This window comes from Notechis scutatus, chromosome 2 (genome assembly GCF_049901735.1).
Source record: "Notechis scutatus isolate UNSWTSFEM ecotype Mainland chromosome 2, rNotScu1.2, whole genome shotgun sequence".
Taxonomy (NCBI): Eukaryota; Metazoa; Chordata; class Lepidosauria; order Squamata; family Elapidae; genus Notechis; species Notechis scutatus.
In genome coordinates this window covers 169,312,330-169,327,879 of record NC_142010.1, presented here as the reverse complement: position 1 = coordinate 169,327,879, position 15,550 = coordinate 169,312,330, and the positions used below count along the sequence as shown (strand labels likewise).

Sequence of the window (15,550 nt, the reverse complement as noted above, 5' to 3'; positions counted from 1 at the left end):
TCGGCCGGGCCTTCGATTTAATTGCTTTTCTATGCAAGAGGATTCTGTGCAAATTATTACCATTGCTTTCCTTCCCTTTGTTACTATATGTAACATGAATATTCCCTATCCATCTGTTTGCAGTCCTCTAAAACAGTGTTTCTCAGCCTCAGCAGCTCCAACTCCCAGAATTCTTCAGTCAATATGCAACCTGGGACTTGAAATTCACATGACTTAAAAGTTGCTGGGATTGAGAAACACTGCTTTAAAAACCTGAAAATCAAGGAAAGGGAGTCAGACATTTCTATCACCTTCTTCAGGATGCATTCGTCTTAGTAAAAAAGAAGTGATCATTGCAAGGGAACATGGTACAATACGTTTATGTCAGTAAAATGCACACTTGGAAGAAAAATATTCTAGTTTAATAAAGAAGAAAGTTTTAACATTCAAGCAGAAAACATTCTAGAAAAGTTTGGTAGTTTTTATTCTTACAAAAAAATTGAAAGATTTTTAACCTTGTTTTAAAAGCCAAAGCAGCGTCTTCTGTTACGTTTTCTTGCCAATGTCAATGTAACCTGGCACTACTACTACTACCACCAAATATTTTTTAAAGGAGAATTTTATTGCATTAATAAAAGTACCTCTATGCTGAAAATTGCAATACTCAATGTGATTAGATCACAGGAGCCACCACCAGGCTTCTCTATGCAAAGCCACCAAAAGTTGTGAAAGATAATGTCACATGGTAAAGCAAAGAATGAGAGGATAACACCACCCTTCCTCCACCATTAATATTTCACAGGAAACCTTTCCCATTAATTGTCCCTGCCCCCAATTCATAGGGGCACACATTTACGCTGAAATATCCAGGCTTGCGGTTTTAAGACAGAAAACTGGGTGGAGGAATGTTTTAAAACTTTACCACTCTATTATAAAAGATGACAACTCAGTTTTGAAGAGCAGGGTTTGACTTTTGGGTCATTCTGGCTGATGCTCTAAAAGTGACAGCTGATTATGTGAAAATAGGCAAAGGAAGGAGCTTGATATCGCATCTGAATTGGCTGAAGCCTTGTAAACACATAGCCAGATTCATCTTTGCAGAGTTTTGACAGCAGCTTTTCTGAGTGGACTATAAAGTTATTATGACAATAAAAACAAGACATAATGAAAAATAAAGACACTATCCCAATGTTATATGGGGTACTTAAACTTTTCAAGACACTCTCAATTCTTCAAGGAATTTATATTAAGACTACTAGTATTATTAAATGACAAGCCATGACAAATAAATTATATAATACAATATGAAAATAAGAAATAAGATCCATATGAGCGATCTAAAATATATCAATCAGCTAAGCCTACAATCAAATCAAAATTCTTAATATTTTCTTAAAACTAAAATGTCACCATGAGCTTATAGCTTGCGGAACCAAGCTATATTTGTTACAAATGGAACAAAGTGGCATAATTGGCTATCTAATGGATGTTTAAGGTGCTTCCTGCTTAACAACCATTCATTTAGAATCATTTGAACAGTGGTATTTTTGCCTAGTTCTGGAATTCCTACCATTTTAGCATCCCACACTCAGGCTGCTTGCAACCTTATTTGCTGATTTCCGACAAAGTCAATGGAGAACCTGCAGAAGGTTGCAAATAGCAACCATGTGATGTCCTTGCTTTAATGACCACAATGATTTCCTTAACCATAGCAACTGGAGTGCCAGAATTGTCCTTGTTAATCAAAGGTTAGATTTGTATAACCTTTGGTGACTACCCCAGTTTATCGATGTCATCCCAGAGCAGATTTTCATACTAGTTAACAGAAAATGTAGCTATTAACATTGGTCCAGAGTTCAGGTAAGAGATGCTTGTTGACCTGATAGAACATTTAGCACAGGAGAATTAAGCCAGTAGGCATAAAACTGGCATTGTAATAAAACATCCTCAACTGCCTCTTATTTCTCCTCTTCACTCTTGACCTAATCAACTCATTAATTTTCCATTTAAGAAAGGACTTAAGGTGTATTTTAAAGAAGCCTAAACTTGAGAGTATTAGTAGTTGATATCAAGAATTTCCCTAGAACAGGACATTATGGCAGCTAGGCATCTATGGAAGGCCCTTTTGAATTACAGATCAGATGGACGCATCTGCGTACAAAAGGATTGTAATAGGTTAGTGGGTAAATGTTGGGGGTGATGGAACTGTGGTATAAAAAGAGCTACATCAATGTCATTTATATAGAAGTTAAACAATAAGGGGTCAAGGTTACAGCACTGTTTGACCTCTTTGTGGACAAGAGTTGTTAAATTGCCATTACGGTTGCTTCTAACCTGTGTTGTACCTGATGTAGCAAAATTATCAATTTGACAAATGATGATCAATGGAAGCTCGCTGCAGGTAATTTCCTCATAGACTCTCTCAAGGACTTAAATAATGAAAGCAGTATTAGGCTAGAAATAATTTTCAGCTAAAGAGTGCAGAATTGCACATCGATCCATGGTGGAATCCAGAGTTAAAGCATACTGTTTGGGGTGCTAAGATATTCTCCAAATACATGCAGTCTATAAAAGTTTATGGTTAAAAATTGAGTATAAATTTATTAATTATTGGCATTAATTTAATTGAGCAATAATTAATTGGCTTTGCCTATTGCCTTACTTGTATAATAGATGATAGGATTTACTAATTATTTGGGGTGAAGAATTATTAATGGCAGTAAGTAGGAGGGCTATCACAGAGACCCACCAATAAGGATTTGTTTTCAACCACTCTGGCATAATCCTATTTTTACCTGGGGTGTACCATTTTTAAACTAAGAAAATCAGTTTTAGTGATCTGTTTGTGTAAAGGTGGGGACCAGTCTGGGTATGGATCAGATACGGTGAGCCAAGAGAATTACCACCAAAGGGTGCACAAAATAAGTTACCAAAATATTTTATCTGGATTCTAAAGATAATTCATTAGCACTGGGGCCAGGTTTAACATGAAATAAGATGCCAGAACAATCATCCTTATTTATTATTGCCTGTTGGAACTCTTATCTCATTAAGAGTTTTTTTTAACCATTCCTTCAGTACCAGCAATGTTTCATAATAGGGAGAATCATTGCTGAACTGAGCACTTCTATAAGCTGGGTTAGTAAAGCTAACAAAATTCTTAAAAACCAAGGTTTGGGCTGTTTATTTGAACAAAGGGTTGGAGTTTGATTAGGCAGTTCTGAGATAAATCTGTCACTTTTTTGAACAGTGACAAAAATGTTAGAAGTATCATTGATTGTACCAATGATTTGTTTTAAATGATTTAAGAAATTAGGTTGATTTAACCTATGATTTAAGAAATTAGGTTGCAGCATTTTAGTAATGTTTCTTACTTTTCTTTCCGGGATTCCTTCCCACTTTTAAAACTTAAGAGAACCCCCAAATAGCTGTTACTTGCACAAGTTACATTTATCAACATCTACTGTATTAAAAATTAATACAGTGCTACTCTTACTGCTTTTCATTTGATGGCATTTTAATAGTGTATTGTTTTGCAACATAAGCTGGCACATAATTTTGATTTTGCAGACTCCTGAGAGAATCACTTTGAGAAACACTATACTACACAGTATTGGCTGGTATCTATCAGATGAGCAACAAAGCAGATGAGGCAAGATTAAGGGGCAGTTGTCCTCATTTTCTAGAGTCAAGGAAAAGGACTCTATTAATGATAAGTGTTTACTATCAAGGTGGAAGTTAATACTAAAATTGAACAGTAACGGACAGAATCTTCAGAAATCAGCATGTATTCTACAACAGAAGTTCCTCTGGAGTCCCAAAAGGTGAATTTACCCTATCACCTGAAGACCTTCAGGGCAAATTTTACCAACTGAAGCAAATTCCACTCTACTAATTATATCAATTCTCACCCATTCTCCATATCAATGTTTTTTATCTTTAGATTTCCAATGAACCAACCCAATTAGGCAGAAGTCCGGGATATTAAAATGCTGGAGCACAGGCACATTATTAGCTACTATGCTACCATTAAAATCTCCTACTAATACTGGCCTTGGAACTTGATCATTTGATTGAAAAGCCAGTTTTAAAGAAGGGCTCATTTCTCTTGATTTGAAAAAATACAACTTTGAGGGATTAAACAGTAAATAAATATTAGAGAGGAAATTGATAGAGCGGAGATGCTAACTGAACACACACTAAAGCTGATGAAATGTGAGCATGCAATTTAGTGGAGATTAAGATGTTTTTATGGACCTTGGCCTTATCCAGGATGTTTTCTGCCCCTAACATTAAGATCTTCCAATGATGCCCCATTTACTTTTGTAATCAAGTCCATCATCTTTGCTGCCAATTATCCTCTTCTTTTTTCTTCAACATTTGCCAGCATTATAGACTTCTCAATGATCCATCTTATGCTTAAAATATAATTTGAATTTGGTAATTTGTGCCTCAAGTGAGGGCTCTAGATTTTTTCTGTAATTCTGTATTAATTTGTTTTCTTGTCTAATCGTATTTCCAGATGTCTCATCGAACATCAACGTCCAAAGTATCAATACTATATCATATTTTTTTTAAATTCCAGGATTGAATTCAGCAATACTGTTAATGAACAACACTGAGCTAATACTAAGAAAACTGTAGAGTAGTTCTGCTTAATTATTCTTCCTTGGAGAGTCTCAAGGGAAGATCAGGAATAGGTATACTCTTATATATGTTTTCCATTAAATTTTTCTCAAGTAAGAAAATAATTTATACCCCCTACAGTTATTTTAACATGAAATATCTAATCCAAGGGTCTTCAAACTTAGCAAGTTCAAGACGTGGACTTCCAACTCCCAGAATTCCTGAGCTAACATGACTGGAGGAGGGATTCTGGGTGTTGAAGTCCACAAGTCTTAAAGCTGTCAAGTTTGAAGACCCCTGATCTAGTCCCTAAAACACTCATAAGGTATAATCTTTTCTCTATGCCCTGTATATAAGAGAAAATCAGTATTTAGCCAGGCTAACAACTTTGGCCTCCTCTGAAGTCTACACAATAGGTTTTTTTTTTTTTTTAAAAAAAAAGGAAAGCTGACACAGAAATATCATTTAAATTGAAGGAGTGATCAAATATGAAACAACCTAGAAAAAGAAATGTTTCAGAGAAATACATATTATATGTAGAAATGTTGGGCTCTCAGTGCGTACTGGCCTTCTTTTCTGCTAAAGCACTTCTAAACAAAACACAATTTCTTTCCATTTCAAAATCATGTTCATAGCAATTCTGTATCTGGGGTTTGATTGGCACCAGGATTTGAAGAGATGCTATTCATAGTTCCTGCTGCATGTCCTATTATGGCATTCCGTTCCATCTCATTATCACAGAATTTCTGACACCAGCTGCGTAATCAGTTCCCGGGTATCTTTCAAGCTGGAAGAGATCTCTAAGCCCTCCTTTGCCACATGTGTACCAATCAGAAATATCTTCCTTTCATCTCCAATTTCAGATAAAGCCAAAGCGTCATGAATGTCTGTAATACAACATGCGCCTGCAAGATCCTGTCCGACAAAAGAAAGAAATATATTAATCTATTCAGTTTGTCTTTTTCAAAGCAGGGTTGCAATAATTTCCCTCACAGATCTGTCAAAACACCTGGTAAAACTGTGAAGAAACAATATTCCCAGAGGCAAAGAATTTATTATTTTATTATACCAGCTTTTCATGAAATGGGTCCTTCATACCAGATATAAGTAAACGAAATTAAAAGGGCCAAATTTACAACTGACATTTGGGCCACCACTCTTGCTATCATGTCCCAGAAGTAGCGTTTTTCTGTTGTTCAAGCACTGGGGGAGATCTGTAGGACAGTGGTAGATACATAAGAAATCCAACAAACCTGTAGGAAGTCTGCTCCAAATCTTAGCTATCATATCTGTTTCCTTTTTAGATACAGACACAATATGGAAACAGTTGCCTTCTTCCATTATTTCTTTTCAATCTATATTGCTGCAATTTCTTGAGGGTATCTCATTCAAGTTTTAACCAGATCTGACTCTGTTTAACTTTCCTGTATAAGATCAATGTTTCTTACATGGAATCTTTTCAGAATGGAATCTTCCCCATAGTTTTTTCTCCACTGTACTTGTAAGAGACAGTACGTACTGAAATATTTCTCAGGGTGATATTTAAATTTATTAGTTTTATTCCTGAATGAATAAAAATCAGGAATACCTTTTCTCTTTCAGCTCTACAAAGGAAGTAATAGCAAACTAGTCCCAAAGATTTGCAAAGAAAACTGCAAGGGTTAATTCAGGCAGTAACCAGCAATTAACCATGATTGAACATGAGTGTCCACACATATGCAAAAGATTAAAAACCCATTGTGTTTGTTAAGATTCTCTGAGACAGCGTTTTGATGGATTCAGCAGTCTCTTGCTGTATGAGGCTGGAAAAATTTGATTGCTCTAAAAGAGAAATTTAAATTCTGAATATCCTAACAGATTAAAATGCTGTAATATTACTTTGTCCTCTGTTGAACAGTATCAGATCATTTAATTATTATTCCATCTGTTTTCTCTCTGAAATCCGGAGCAATGGATCCCATCTTCAAAGGGCTTGTGCTTAATACAATCCCTTTCTTTATGCACAATGGAATCCTTGACAACTTAGCTTATACCTGTATCTTAACTGGTCCTATACAGATTTTGGTGTCAGAAAAGACAAAATCAATTCGCAATTGTGGTAAAGAAAGGTTATCTGCCTGGATTTTTTTCAGTTTCAAGTTCTAAGTTCACAGTTCTTACCTATATGACCAAATAGTACTTTATTGCTGCCCCCCACCCTCCCTGAGGCTGAGAAACTAAGCCCCAAATGAGAGTCAATCAAAATTATTACAGATTAATCTTCTAAGGATGGCATAACAGTTGTTGTATATGATACGTAACTTGCTTCGAGGTTCCTTGTTTTTCTTATTGGTTTGATAACATAAGTAAATTGACTAGATGGGATTTGCTTTTTGCATACTACTATTATAATTCTACCAATTAGCAGCTATCTTGAAAGAGAAAATAAATAAATAGATCCCACCAGAATAATACAGATTATGAGGAGATGGATGGATCCTTTCCTATCTGCAGCAATAATACCACAGATCGACAGTTGGTGATTTCTGCTCAGCATTTGTATTGTGAGACCTCACAAGTTTCTATTCTTTCTCTGCTGCTCTTTACTGCTATAGGAAGCCGAGATGATAATTCAGATGTTTATCTGTCAATTCCCCCCCCTCCCTTCATCAGTTTTCAGATAACATTGAACCCTTACTTCTCTTGCAGGAGGCTTTATTGGTATTTGAGATTGAAAACTGTTATTGGCTAGTCTTTGACTTCTGACCACATTTGGGACCTCTTGCTCAGTGTGAACCACACCTGCTTTTACAATCTTTTTTGCCGTGGCCATTGAGTGAATCACTGAGTTCATTAAGAGAAGCAAATTGACTTCCCCCACTGATTTAAAGTTATCAGAAGCCATCAGAAAGTTAAAAATGGTGACCACATGACCCTGGGATGCTGCAACCATCATAAATCCATGTCGCTTGCCAAGGGCCCGAATTTTGATCATGTGACCACAAGAGACACTGTATGACTGTTGTAAGTGTGAGCATAACTCAGTGCTGCAATAACTCTGGTTGCTAAATAAATGGTTGTAAGTTGAGAACTACCTGTATGCAACTACTAACAAAGGTAGAATCCAAGTAACTTAGAAGGTAAACTGCATAGTAAAAAAAGATACATTTTATATTTGCTGATTCCACCAGGGGACAACGAGGAAAAGTTTTAAAATGGAAGCTGGAAACTTTTGAAGAACAAACATAACCTAACATGCTACTGTTAGCTGGCTTTGGCAAATATCTTAGTAAATGCTCTCACATCGTGACATCTGTCTCAACAATTGTCTCTTTAACTTAAAGATAAAGTCCAATGATTATTCAGATTTAAATAATCCCGACTACGGTAATGATACAAGAGAATAGCACTCAGTATTTAGGTTTTATAGATAGAAATCACATATGCTTTGCCATGTGTAAGTACAGGAAGCCTGTAAAATATGGGTCGGGAAGCTTGTCAGGGATTTGAAGCCACTGTACTGTACTATAATATTACTATGTTCCTATATGGAGACCCAGTTTGGTGTAGTGGATAAGGCACCAGGCTAGAAACTGTTACAGTATTAAGGTTTCACACACACATACACCACAAAACTACCACTTCTGCTGTGGGTTCTACAGCTTATATTTACCTGCTTATTGGCTAGAATCATTACTGGCAATGTAGAATTATTCTGGACCAACTGATGAAGAAGTGTTTTTGCAACTGGGAAACGTTCGTGATCTGCTGAGTCTACAACATAGATCAGTAGCAGGACTCTCGGCATATACATCTTCCAATACTCTCTTAAAGACTCACTGCCCCCAACTGTAAATCAGTAATATAGGAAAACAATCAGCAATTATCAATTAAAACTCCCATCAGCATAGTAAAACTTTCAATAGGAGGCAGCTGCATTTCAAACCCATTTCACGGAAATGCTGAAGTACATGATAGAAAATTATCGTGCATAATTCAAAATATAGCAGAAAAACACTTAAGTTGAAAGTACATACATTCAACTGGAATTAAGATATAGAATAAAAAAATGATAATATGAGGTCTATTTAATGACCAACAGATGGGATGGATCTTATGACACAGCAGTTTTTAAACTGTGTGTGTTTGTGTGTGTGTATAAAAATAAGACCTTGTTGTTTGACCCAAATCATATTCTTCCAAACCTTTTCCTTCATTCCATAGGTTAACTTTTTAAAAGTGAAAACCTAAGTGTAGGAATCAAGACCCAACAGGATATAATCTAATGAGTTTTATAATACCTATCTTCATTAGAATGCCTTTATTGTAATAATTATACAAGGATAACATTTTAAAGTATTCCTAGTATTTTATCTCAATGAGGAAAATAGATAAAATTTTACTAACTATACTGTATTGGCTTATATAAAGCAGTAATATTGGAAACAAAACTTTAACATACCAGTATTTTATCAGGGAAATGGGAGGGGGACATTTTTACAGCACTGTTTTGTTGAGAAGACATATAAATAGATGATTTTTTAAAATGTTTCCTTATAAGATAGATATGCTTACTTTCCAGGAATTCCATCTTTGTTTCTTCTGTGTTTACACACACTGCATTGAAACCTTTGGTGGGAACTGTGTTGCGCTTTACGTGGTTAGTTGCTAGTGAATAGAGAACACTGGTTTTTCCAGCCCCATCTAAGCCTAGAACCAAGATTTGCTTGTTAGATGGTTTATCCTACAAAATAGAAGATGAAACAATTATCAGAAAAGACAGATACAATAAAAGTAAAGCTTGTATGATTGTTTTAAATTTAGTAGACATTTGAACAAATAAAATAATGGAATTATGAGTGAAATCAGTGATAGGATTCAACATTTTTTACTACCGGTTCTGTGGGCATGGCTTGGTGTGCATGACAGGGGAAGGATACTGTAAAATCTCCATTCTCGCCCCACTCCAGGGGAAGAATACTGCAAAATCCCCTTCCCTCCCCATCCCACTAACTTGCTTTCCAGTTCCGTTCTCCTGTGCAGGGCAACAAAAGAAGACCCAGCCGATCAGCTGGAACTCAGGAGGCAGAGAATAGATAGATGGGTATGGGGCCAGTCAGAGATGGAATTCTGAACTATTCAAAATTTCTGCTACCAGTTCTCCGAATTACTCAAAAATTTCCCCTACCGGTTCTCCAGAACTGGGTGGAACCTGTTGAGTACCACCTCTGAGTGAAACCAATATGGTCAACTTTATTTACTAATAAATGACCATACACATTATGCCAACCAGACATAAATTGGGTTAGATTTCCAGGTCAGCATAGTTACATTATTCAATGTAAGTACTGTACCTATCAAATGGTTTAATTAGATTTATTTTGGCTAATTCAGCATAAAATTGTTACAAGTGACAAAAGGTGCTTAGAAACTGAAATGGCTAATTTTCCAAATGTTGTTATAGCAATTGTTGAATGCTAGTACACTGTTTCTTATCTTAATTGGATTAGCTGAGTGGGTTGACAGATATTTAAGAGTTCTCAGCAGACAAGTAAAAGCAGAAAAGTTCTCCTAGAAATCTGCCCATTAGAAAACTACAGAAAGGGATTATACTTGCAGACAAGCCTATAAATAGCTATTCAAAATATGCATATTATTATGAAAATGATACTTATATTATCATTTACAGCTGGGATAGGTATCTGGTGATCTTCTACTGGTTACTAAACTGGCAGCCAATATAGCCAAGTCTTCTTGGAGTTGGGCTGCCTTAATAAATCAAACGTATCGTAATAAAAAAACTTATCATAATAAAAAATCCAGGGGGTCAGATGTTTTCCATCCTAAAAAATCATAATGGTTACCAAATCCATCAACAATAACATATCAAAAGAGACAAACCAGTCTTCTCAATCTAAAATCTTTCATATGTCTTTACATCAAAGTCCCATAGACTCCAGCCAATAAATGCAAATATTATAAAGGTATGCAGAATGGATGTGCAAAATATACTAGGATGTTGGAAAGGCAACTGAACCTAAAAAGGCCTCCTTCATTAATTTGCCTCCATGGCATGTACCAACCAACAAGATAACAGATTTTTGCATTTCCCTCTATCAATAGGAATAGCAGATATTGATAGATATCTATCAGCAGATACAGAAAGTTGTGTGTCCCCCCGCCCCCAATCTCTATAGCAGAGGTCTCCAAACTTGGCAACTTTAAGACTTGTGGACTTCAACTCCCAGAATTCTCCAGCCAGGCTATGTTGCTGGCTGGAGAATTCTGGGAGTTGAAGTCCACAAGTCTTAAAGTTGCCAAGTTTGGAGACCCCTGCTCTATAGTAAAGCCAGATTCAAAATAGTAGTAGAGACAGGAATGACGGCAAGCCAAGTTACCTAGAGTTACTTGTGAACAAAACTGGGCTGGTTTACATGCAAATACAAAATTATTTGTCAATTATTACAGAACATGTGATAAAACCACACAAAGAAGAAAAAAGTAAAACCATTCTTTAAACAACTGAACGATGCCAGGTGGAAAAGTCCTGTTGATTTGGTCTAGGACACGTGTCAAATTCACTGTGTCACGTTGCCATCATGTGACATATCTATCCTGGTCTAGGACTATTAAAAATCTCAATCTAGCTTCTACTGTATCTATTTCTGAGCTACAGCTGAGAATTGGTTAATTTTTAGGTAGAAAGGAGGCACTGATATTCTTGAATTGATAACAAGGCATTCAGCACTTGTCATGTTATTAAAATTATTAAATTAACAAATTTCTTGTTCAAAAGAATGGGGGATTCAATTTATAATTCCTTTTTAGGAAGATTCAGTTTAATTATTTAAATAACAATTTACTACCCTGTTTCTCCAACAATACGGCCTCCCCCAATAGGAAATCCTAGCATGTTTTATAGGCATGAAATGAAATTAAGCCCCTCCCCGCAAATTAAGGCCTATATTAAAACATGCAAAATGGGGGGGAATGGTGGGGGGGGCTTGCTGTTAGGAAATACTTTTGTTGCACACCCGGATATGGTGCTGCCTGCGTTGACCCCGATACGAAGTGCCCCACCAACGCCAAGGTCAACATCCAAGCCGTCGCTGCCCGCCCAAAGATGCAAGGGGAGGAATTAAGTCACCCCCGAAAAGACGGCCTAGCCATTTTTTTGGGGCTCAAAAAAAAATAAGACCCAGCCTTATTATATGAGAAACACAGTAGTCTAGAAAATTATGTCATTAATTCTAGCAAAAGTGTACTCTTGTTGATGGTTGTATCTCAATATACACACGATATTTTATGAAAGATGTAAATTCATTTAGCAATAGCACTTACTTATATATTGCTTCCCAGTGCTTTACAACCCTCTCTAAGCGGTTTACAGAGCCAGCATATTGCCCCCGACAATCTCGATCCTCATTTTACCAACCTCAGAAAGATGGTAGGCTGAGTCAACCTTGAGTCTGTTAAGAATCGAACTGCCAGCAGCTGGTGATCAGCAGAAGTAGCCTGCAGTACAGTGCCACCATGGCTTTTTAGGCAGAATTCATTTAATGAATTTTCATTTTAAAAATAAATAATATGACAGCTAGTTTCATCTTGTGGTTAAAGCATCAGGTTTGAAACAGGGAGATTGTGAGTTCTATTCCTGCCTTAGGTACGAAAGCCAGCTGGGTGATTTTGAGCCACTCACTATCTCTCTCATCCCAGTTCACCTCACAGGGTTGTTGATGTTATGGGGAAAACAGGACGTAAAAGTATTAGATATGTTTGCTACTTTGAGTTATTTATAAAAATAATAAAAGATGGGAAATAAATAAAAACTAGAATAGTTCAGAACTGAACTAATTCCAGTTCAATTGCAGTAGTTCTTGAAGATGTTTGGGAATATTTTTTGCTATTATATGCATAAAACCCCCCACTAATTACCAGCTTTTAAATTGTGCTTATAGTCTTGTTTTTCTATTTTTGACAGGATAACTATGTACTTTTCCCACCCAAAGGATCAATTAAGATTCCTTAGAAGTTAACAATTGTTTTATTATTTTTATCCTGCCTTTATTAACACACGCACATAAATAAGATCAGCATAAAATAGCATAAAATTGTTTAGAAAGCATAGCAGTTTGAAAGCATGCAAATACAAGTAGATAAACAGGTACCACATCAGTGGGAAAATAACAATGCCCCATGACATCATGCTGGCCAATGACCACAGAAATGTCTTTGGACAGTGCTGACTCAATGATCTTGAAACAGAGATGAGCATTGCCCTGATAGTTGGCAACGACTAGTGCAGTGATGGCTAATCTTTTCGTCATCGTGTGCTGAAAGTGTGTGCATGTGTGACTGCACCCATAATGCAATGCACGCGCAACCCCCCGCCCCTGCGCATGCACGTGTAACCCCATACACGCACCGTGCGCCTCTGCATATGCATGCGCAACCCCGCCCCTGCCCGCTGCACATCATATACCCAACAATCAGCTGGCTGGCAGGAGGCACATGCGCATGTGCAGTGGACCTGATCTGGGGCGACGGCTTGTGTGCCAGCAGAGATGGCTCTGCGTGCCACTTCTGGCACGCGTGCCATAGGTTCGCCATCACGGGACTAGTGGAATAAAATCCGCATGAGCTCCTTTACTTTTTACCTTTTATTATAACAATAAGGGACTTGATCTCATTAATCTGTCTGCTAGAACAATACAATTTTACTCATATAACTGTGAATTAAGAGACTCAAAAAAATGAAAAGTCTGACTTTAAATGGACAAAAATGCTTGGGTTGTTAAAAATACTTTAAACTAGTACTGGAGTATTGTTCATATGATGCTTTTTAATTGCACAATATGTGTGATAAATGATGATATAGCTACTAAGCTTAATCTTCTGGAGTTTTATTTCATTAGGACAGATCTTGAATATTTCTAAGAACATTAATTACTAAGTAAGTGAAGAAAAATACATGGGTACACAACAGCAATGAAACAAACAATTCCAAATGGCTCACTACCAAGTTGCTCTGGCATTCAAATTGCTAAGATACCAAAGGAGGGCTAGTCCTCTGGAAGGTTTCTATTCTTGTCTCTTTCCACTCTGCATTAATAGGATTCTACCTGACTGATTTTATCTAAGCCTTTGATGATCTCAAAGAGATAAATACATCTGTAAAGTTAAGATCTATGCCTACCTTCAGATAATTTAAAAAGTACCAGGAGCTTACAAATTCTGGAGTTACAGTCTTGGCCACTTTTCTATTATTGTTGGATTCTGTTTGCAAATTGTTTGGGGTTTGCCCCAGACATTGGAAACAACAAAAATCTTCCACCAAGCATGGTCATATCACTTTGTTTTTCAGTGATACTCTTGTTTGCAGGCTTGATTACAACTGACTGTATTTGAAGATTTTTTTTTTCTGAATAAGGAGCTATTTAAAAGTTATATATCAACTAGTAGTTTTTCTACTCTAAATAAGTAACTTAGCTTTTGGAACAAATACTTTGAGGAAGAAATGTTCCCATTGGGAACAATTAACGGGAAACCAGAGTTGAAATGTAACCTCTTGCCATAGTTTTCAACACCTGTTCTTCTAATGCTGGACCTACCTTGCAGACACCCTGAACACCAATTCTCCTGTTAGGGTAGTGATATATTGGCAGGTTTAAACTAAGTCCCCAATTAATCTAATTAATTAAAATTTAAATGAATTTAATCTATTTTTTTATAATCCCCCAATATTATCTATCTTAAAATCCTTACAAATTATACCTTACAAAATTATGCTTTACAAAAACTTCTATGGATTATTTGCTTCGAGTGACTGTTGGAACCAAAATCAAAGGGACAGATTTTAAGCGGGTGGGATAAAGCAAGATTTGTTTCCATTCTTCTTCTTTTATAACCTCCCATCAGCAGTGTGGTCTGATCCCACCTGTGCTTACTCAGGAGCAAATGTTTTGACTTCCTGGATGCCGACTCTCCCAAATTTCAACCCAGCACATAATTTTAAACCATCTGCTGCTGCTGCTGCTGCTACTACTACTACTATAAAAACACACACACGCACACTTTTGTAAGGTTTTCCAGAAAGCAGATGTTGAACTAGTTTTGTTTCCGCGGCACGATTGGTGCATAAGCGCACCAATCGTGCCTACCGTCCCTGTCCTATTGTTTTTTATTTTTCTTACAAGTATCTATCTCGTGTATTCAAAATTAATATTTATTCTTATACCTGTATCTTGTAAGCGATTGACAAATCAAATAAATACTAAAAAAAATACTAAATGCTTTCCTCTTTCCGCCCAGAACAGTATATTGAGATTAGGAAACAATATCCCAGAAACACGGTTCCCACCAGAACCATTCTTCCTTAACTCCATTTGTGGAGAAAAAGAAAGCAGCAGCAAACACTTTGCAGACATTTTAAAAAAAAATTTTTTTTTAACAATTACCCGTTCGACTTATCCTGAAAAAGAGCCGTGCCTAAATGCACGGGGCTCTACTTGCAGCCTTGGAAGTTAATTCCCACGCGTTCACTACCTGTGCCGCCGGCGGGCCTGTGTCCCCTTCTTGCACCCCGAGCCGGAGCCGAGACTGCTGATCTTCGCGTCCCGGAGGCTCTTGGGAGGATTGGTAATTGCGCCAAAGAGCGTAGGCGACCCCACCGGTGACGGCAACCGCAGTGCCCACGAAGGCGAACTGCCTCAGGCTGCCCGCCATGACCCCTCCCCCCCGCGCCCCGAAGAAAAGAGCTCGGGCGGGACGGGACGCAACAAGATCGGCGACGTTTCCTTCGCTCCCTCACCCCGGTGCTGAGGCGGAGGCCGATTCCAAGGACCGCCCCTTCTCGTTGGGGCTCCGCGCCCGCAACAGCCTGTGCCGGAAGGAAAGTGCCTGCGGTTCCTTTCAAGCGGACGAGTCTTAGTATTGTGTCAACGGGCGTGTTGGAATTGGGGCCTAA

The 15,550-nt window shown here is 37.4% G+C and overlaps 1 protein-coding gene across 1 annotated transcript; it reads right to left on the bottom strand.

Annotated features, from left to right (window-relative positions):
* Nucleotides 1-379: 379 nt before the first annotated feature.
* ARL9 (ARF like GTPase 9) lies at nucleotides 380-15,465 on the bottom strand. Its single transcript, XM_026688432.2, has 4 exons — nucleotides 15,130-15,465; nucleotides 9,160-9,328; nucleotides 8,258-8,433; nucleotides 380-5,520 (listed from the first exon to the last, which is right to left on the bottom strand). The coding sequence occupies exons 1-4, from the start codon at nucleotides 15,307-15,309 to the stop codon at nucleotides 5,341-5,343; spliced, it is 705 nt and encodes a 234-aa protein (XP_026544217.1). The 5' UTR covers nucleotides 15,310-15,465; the 3' UTR covers nucleotides 380-5,340.
* Nucleotides 15,466-15,550: the final 85 nt, after the last annotated feature.

Bases quoted from the DNA above. Each gene is read 5' to 3' on its own strand.
- ARL9 (XM_026688432.2), bottom strand. From the start codon at position 15,309: ATGGCGGGCAGCCTGAGGCAGTTCGCCTTCGTGGGCACTGCGGTTGCC. The intron at 8,434-9,159 runs GTAAGCATATCT...ACTGATTTACAG, and splicing joins AAAGATGGAATTCCTGGAAA to TTGGGGGCAGTGAGTCTTTA. The intron at 5,521-8,257 runs GTAAATATAAGC...TTTGTCGGACAG, and splicing joins TGATTCTAGCCAATAAGCAG to GATCTTGCAGGCGCATGTTG.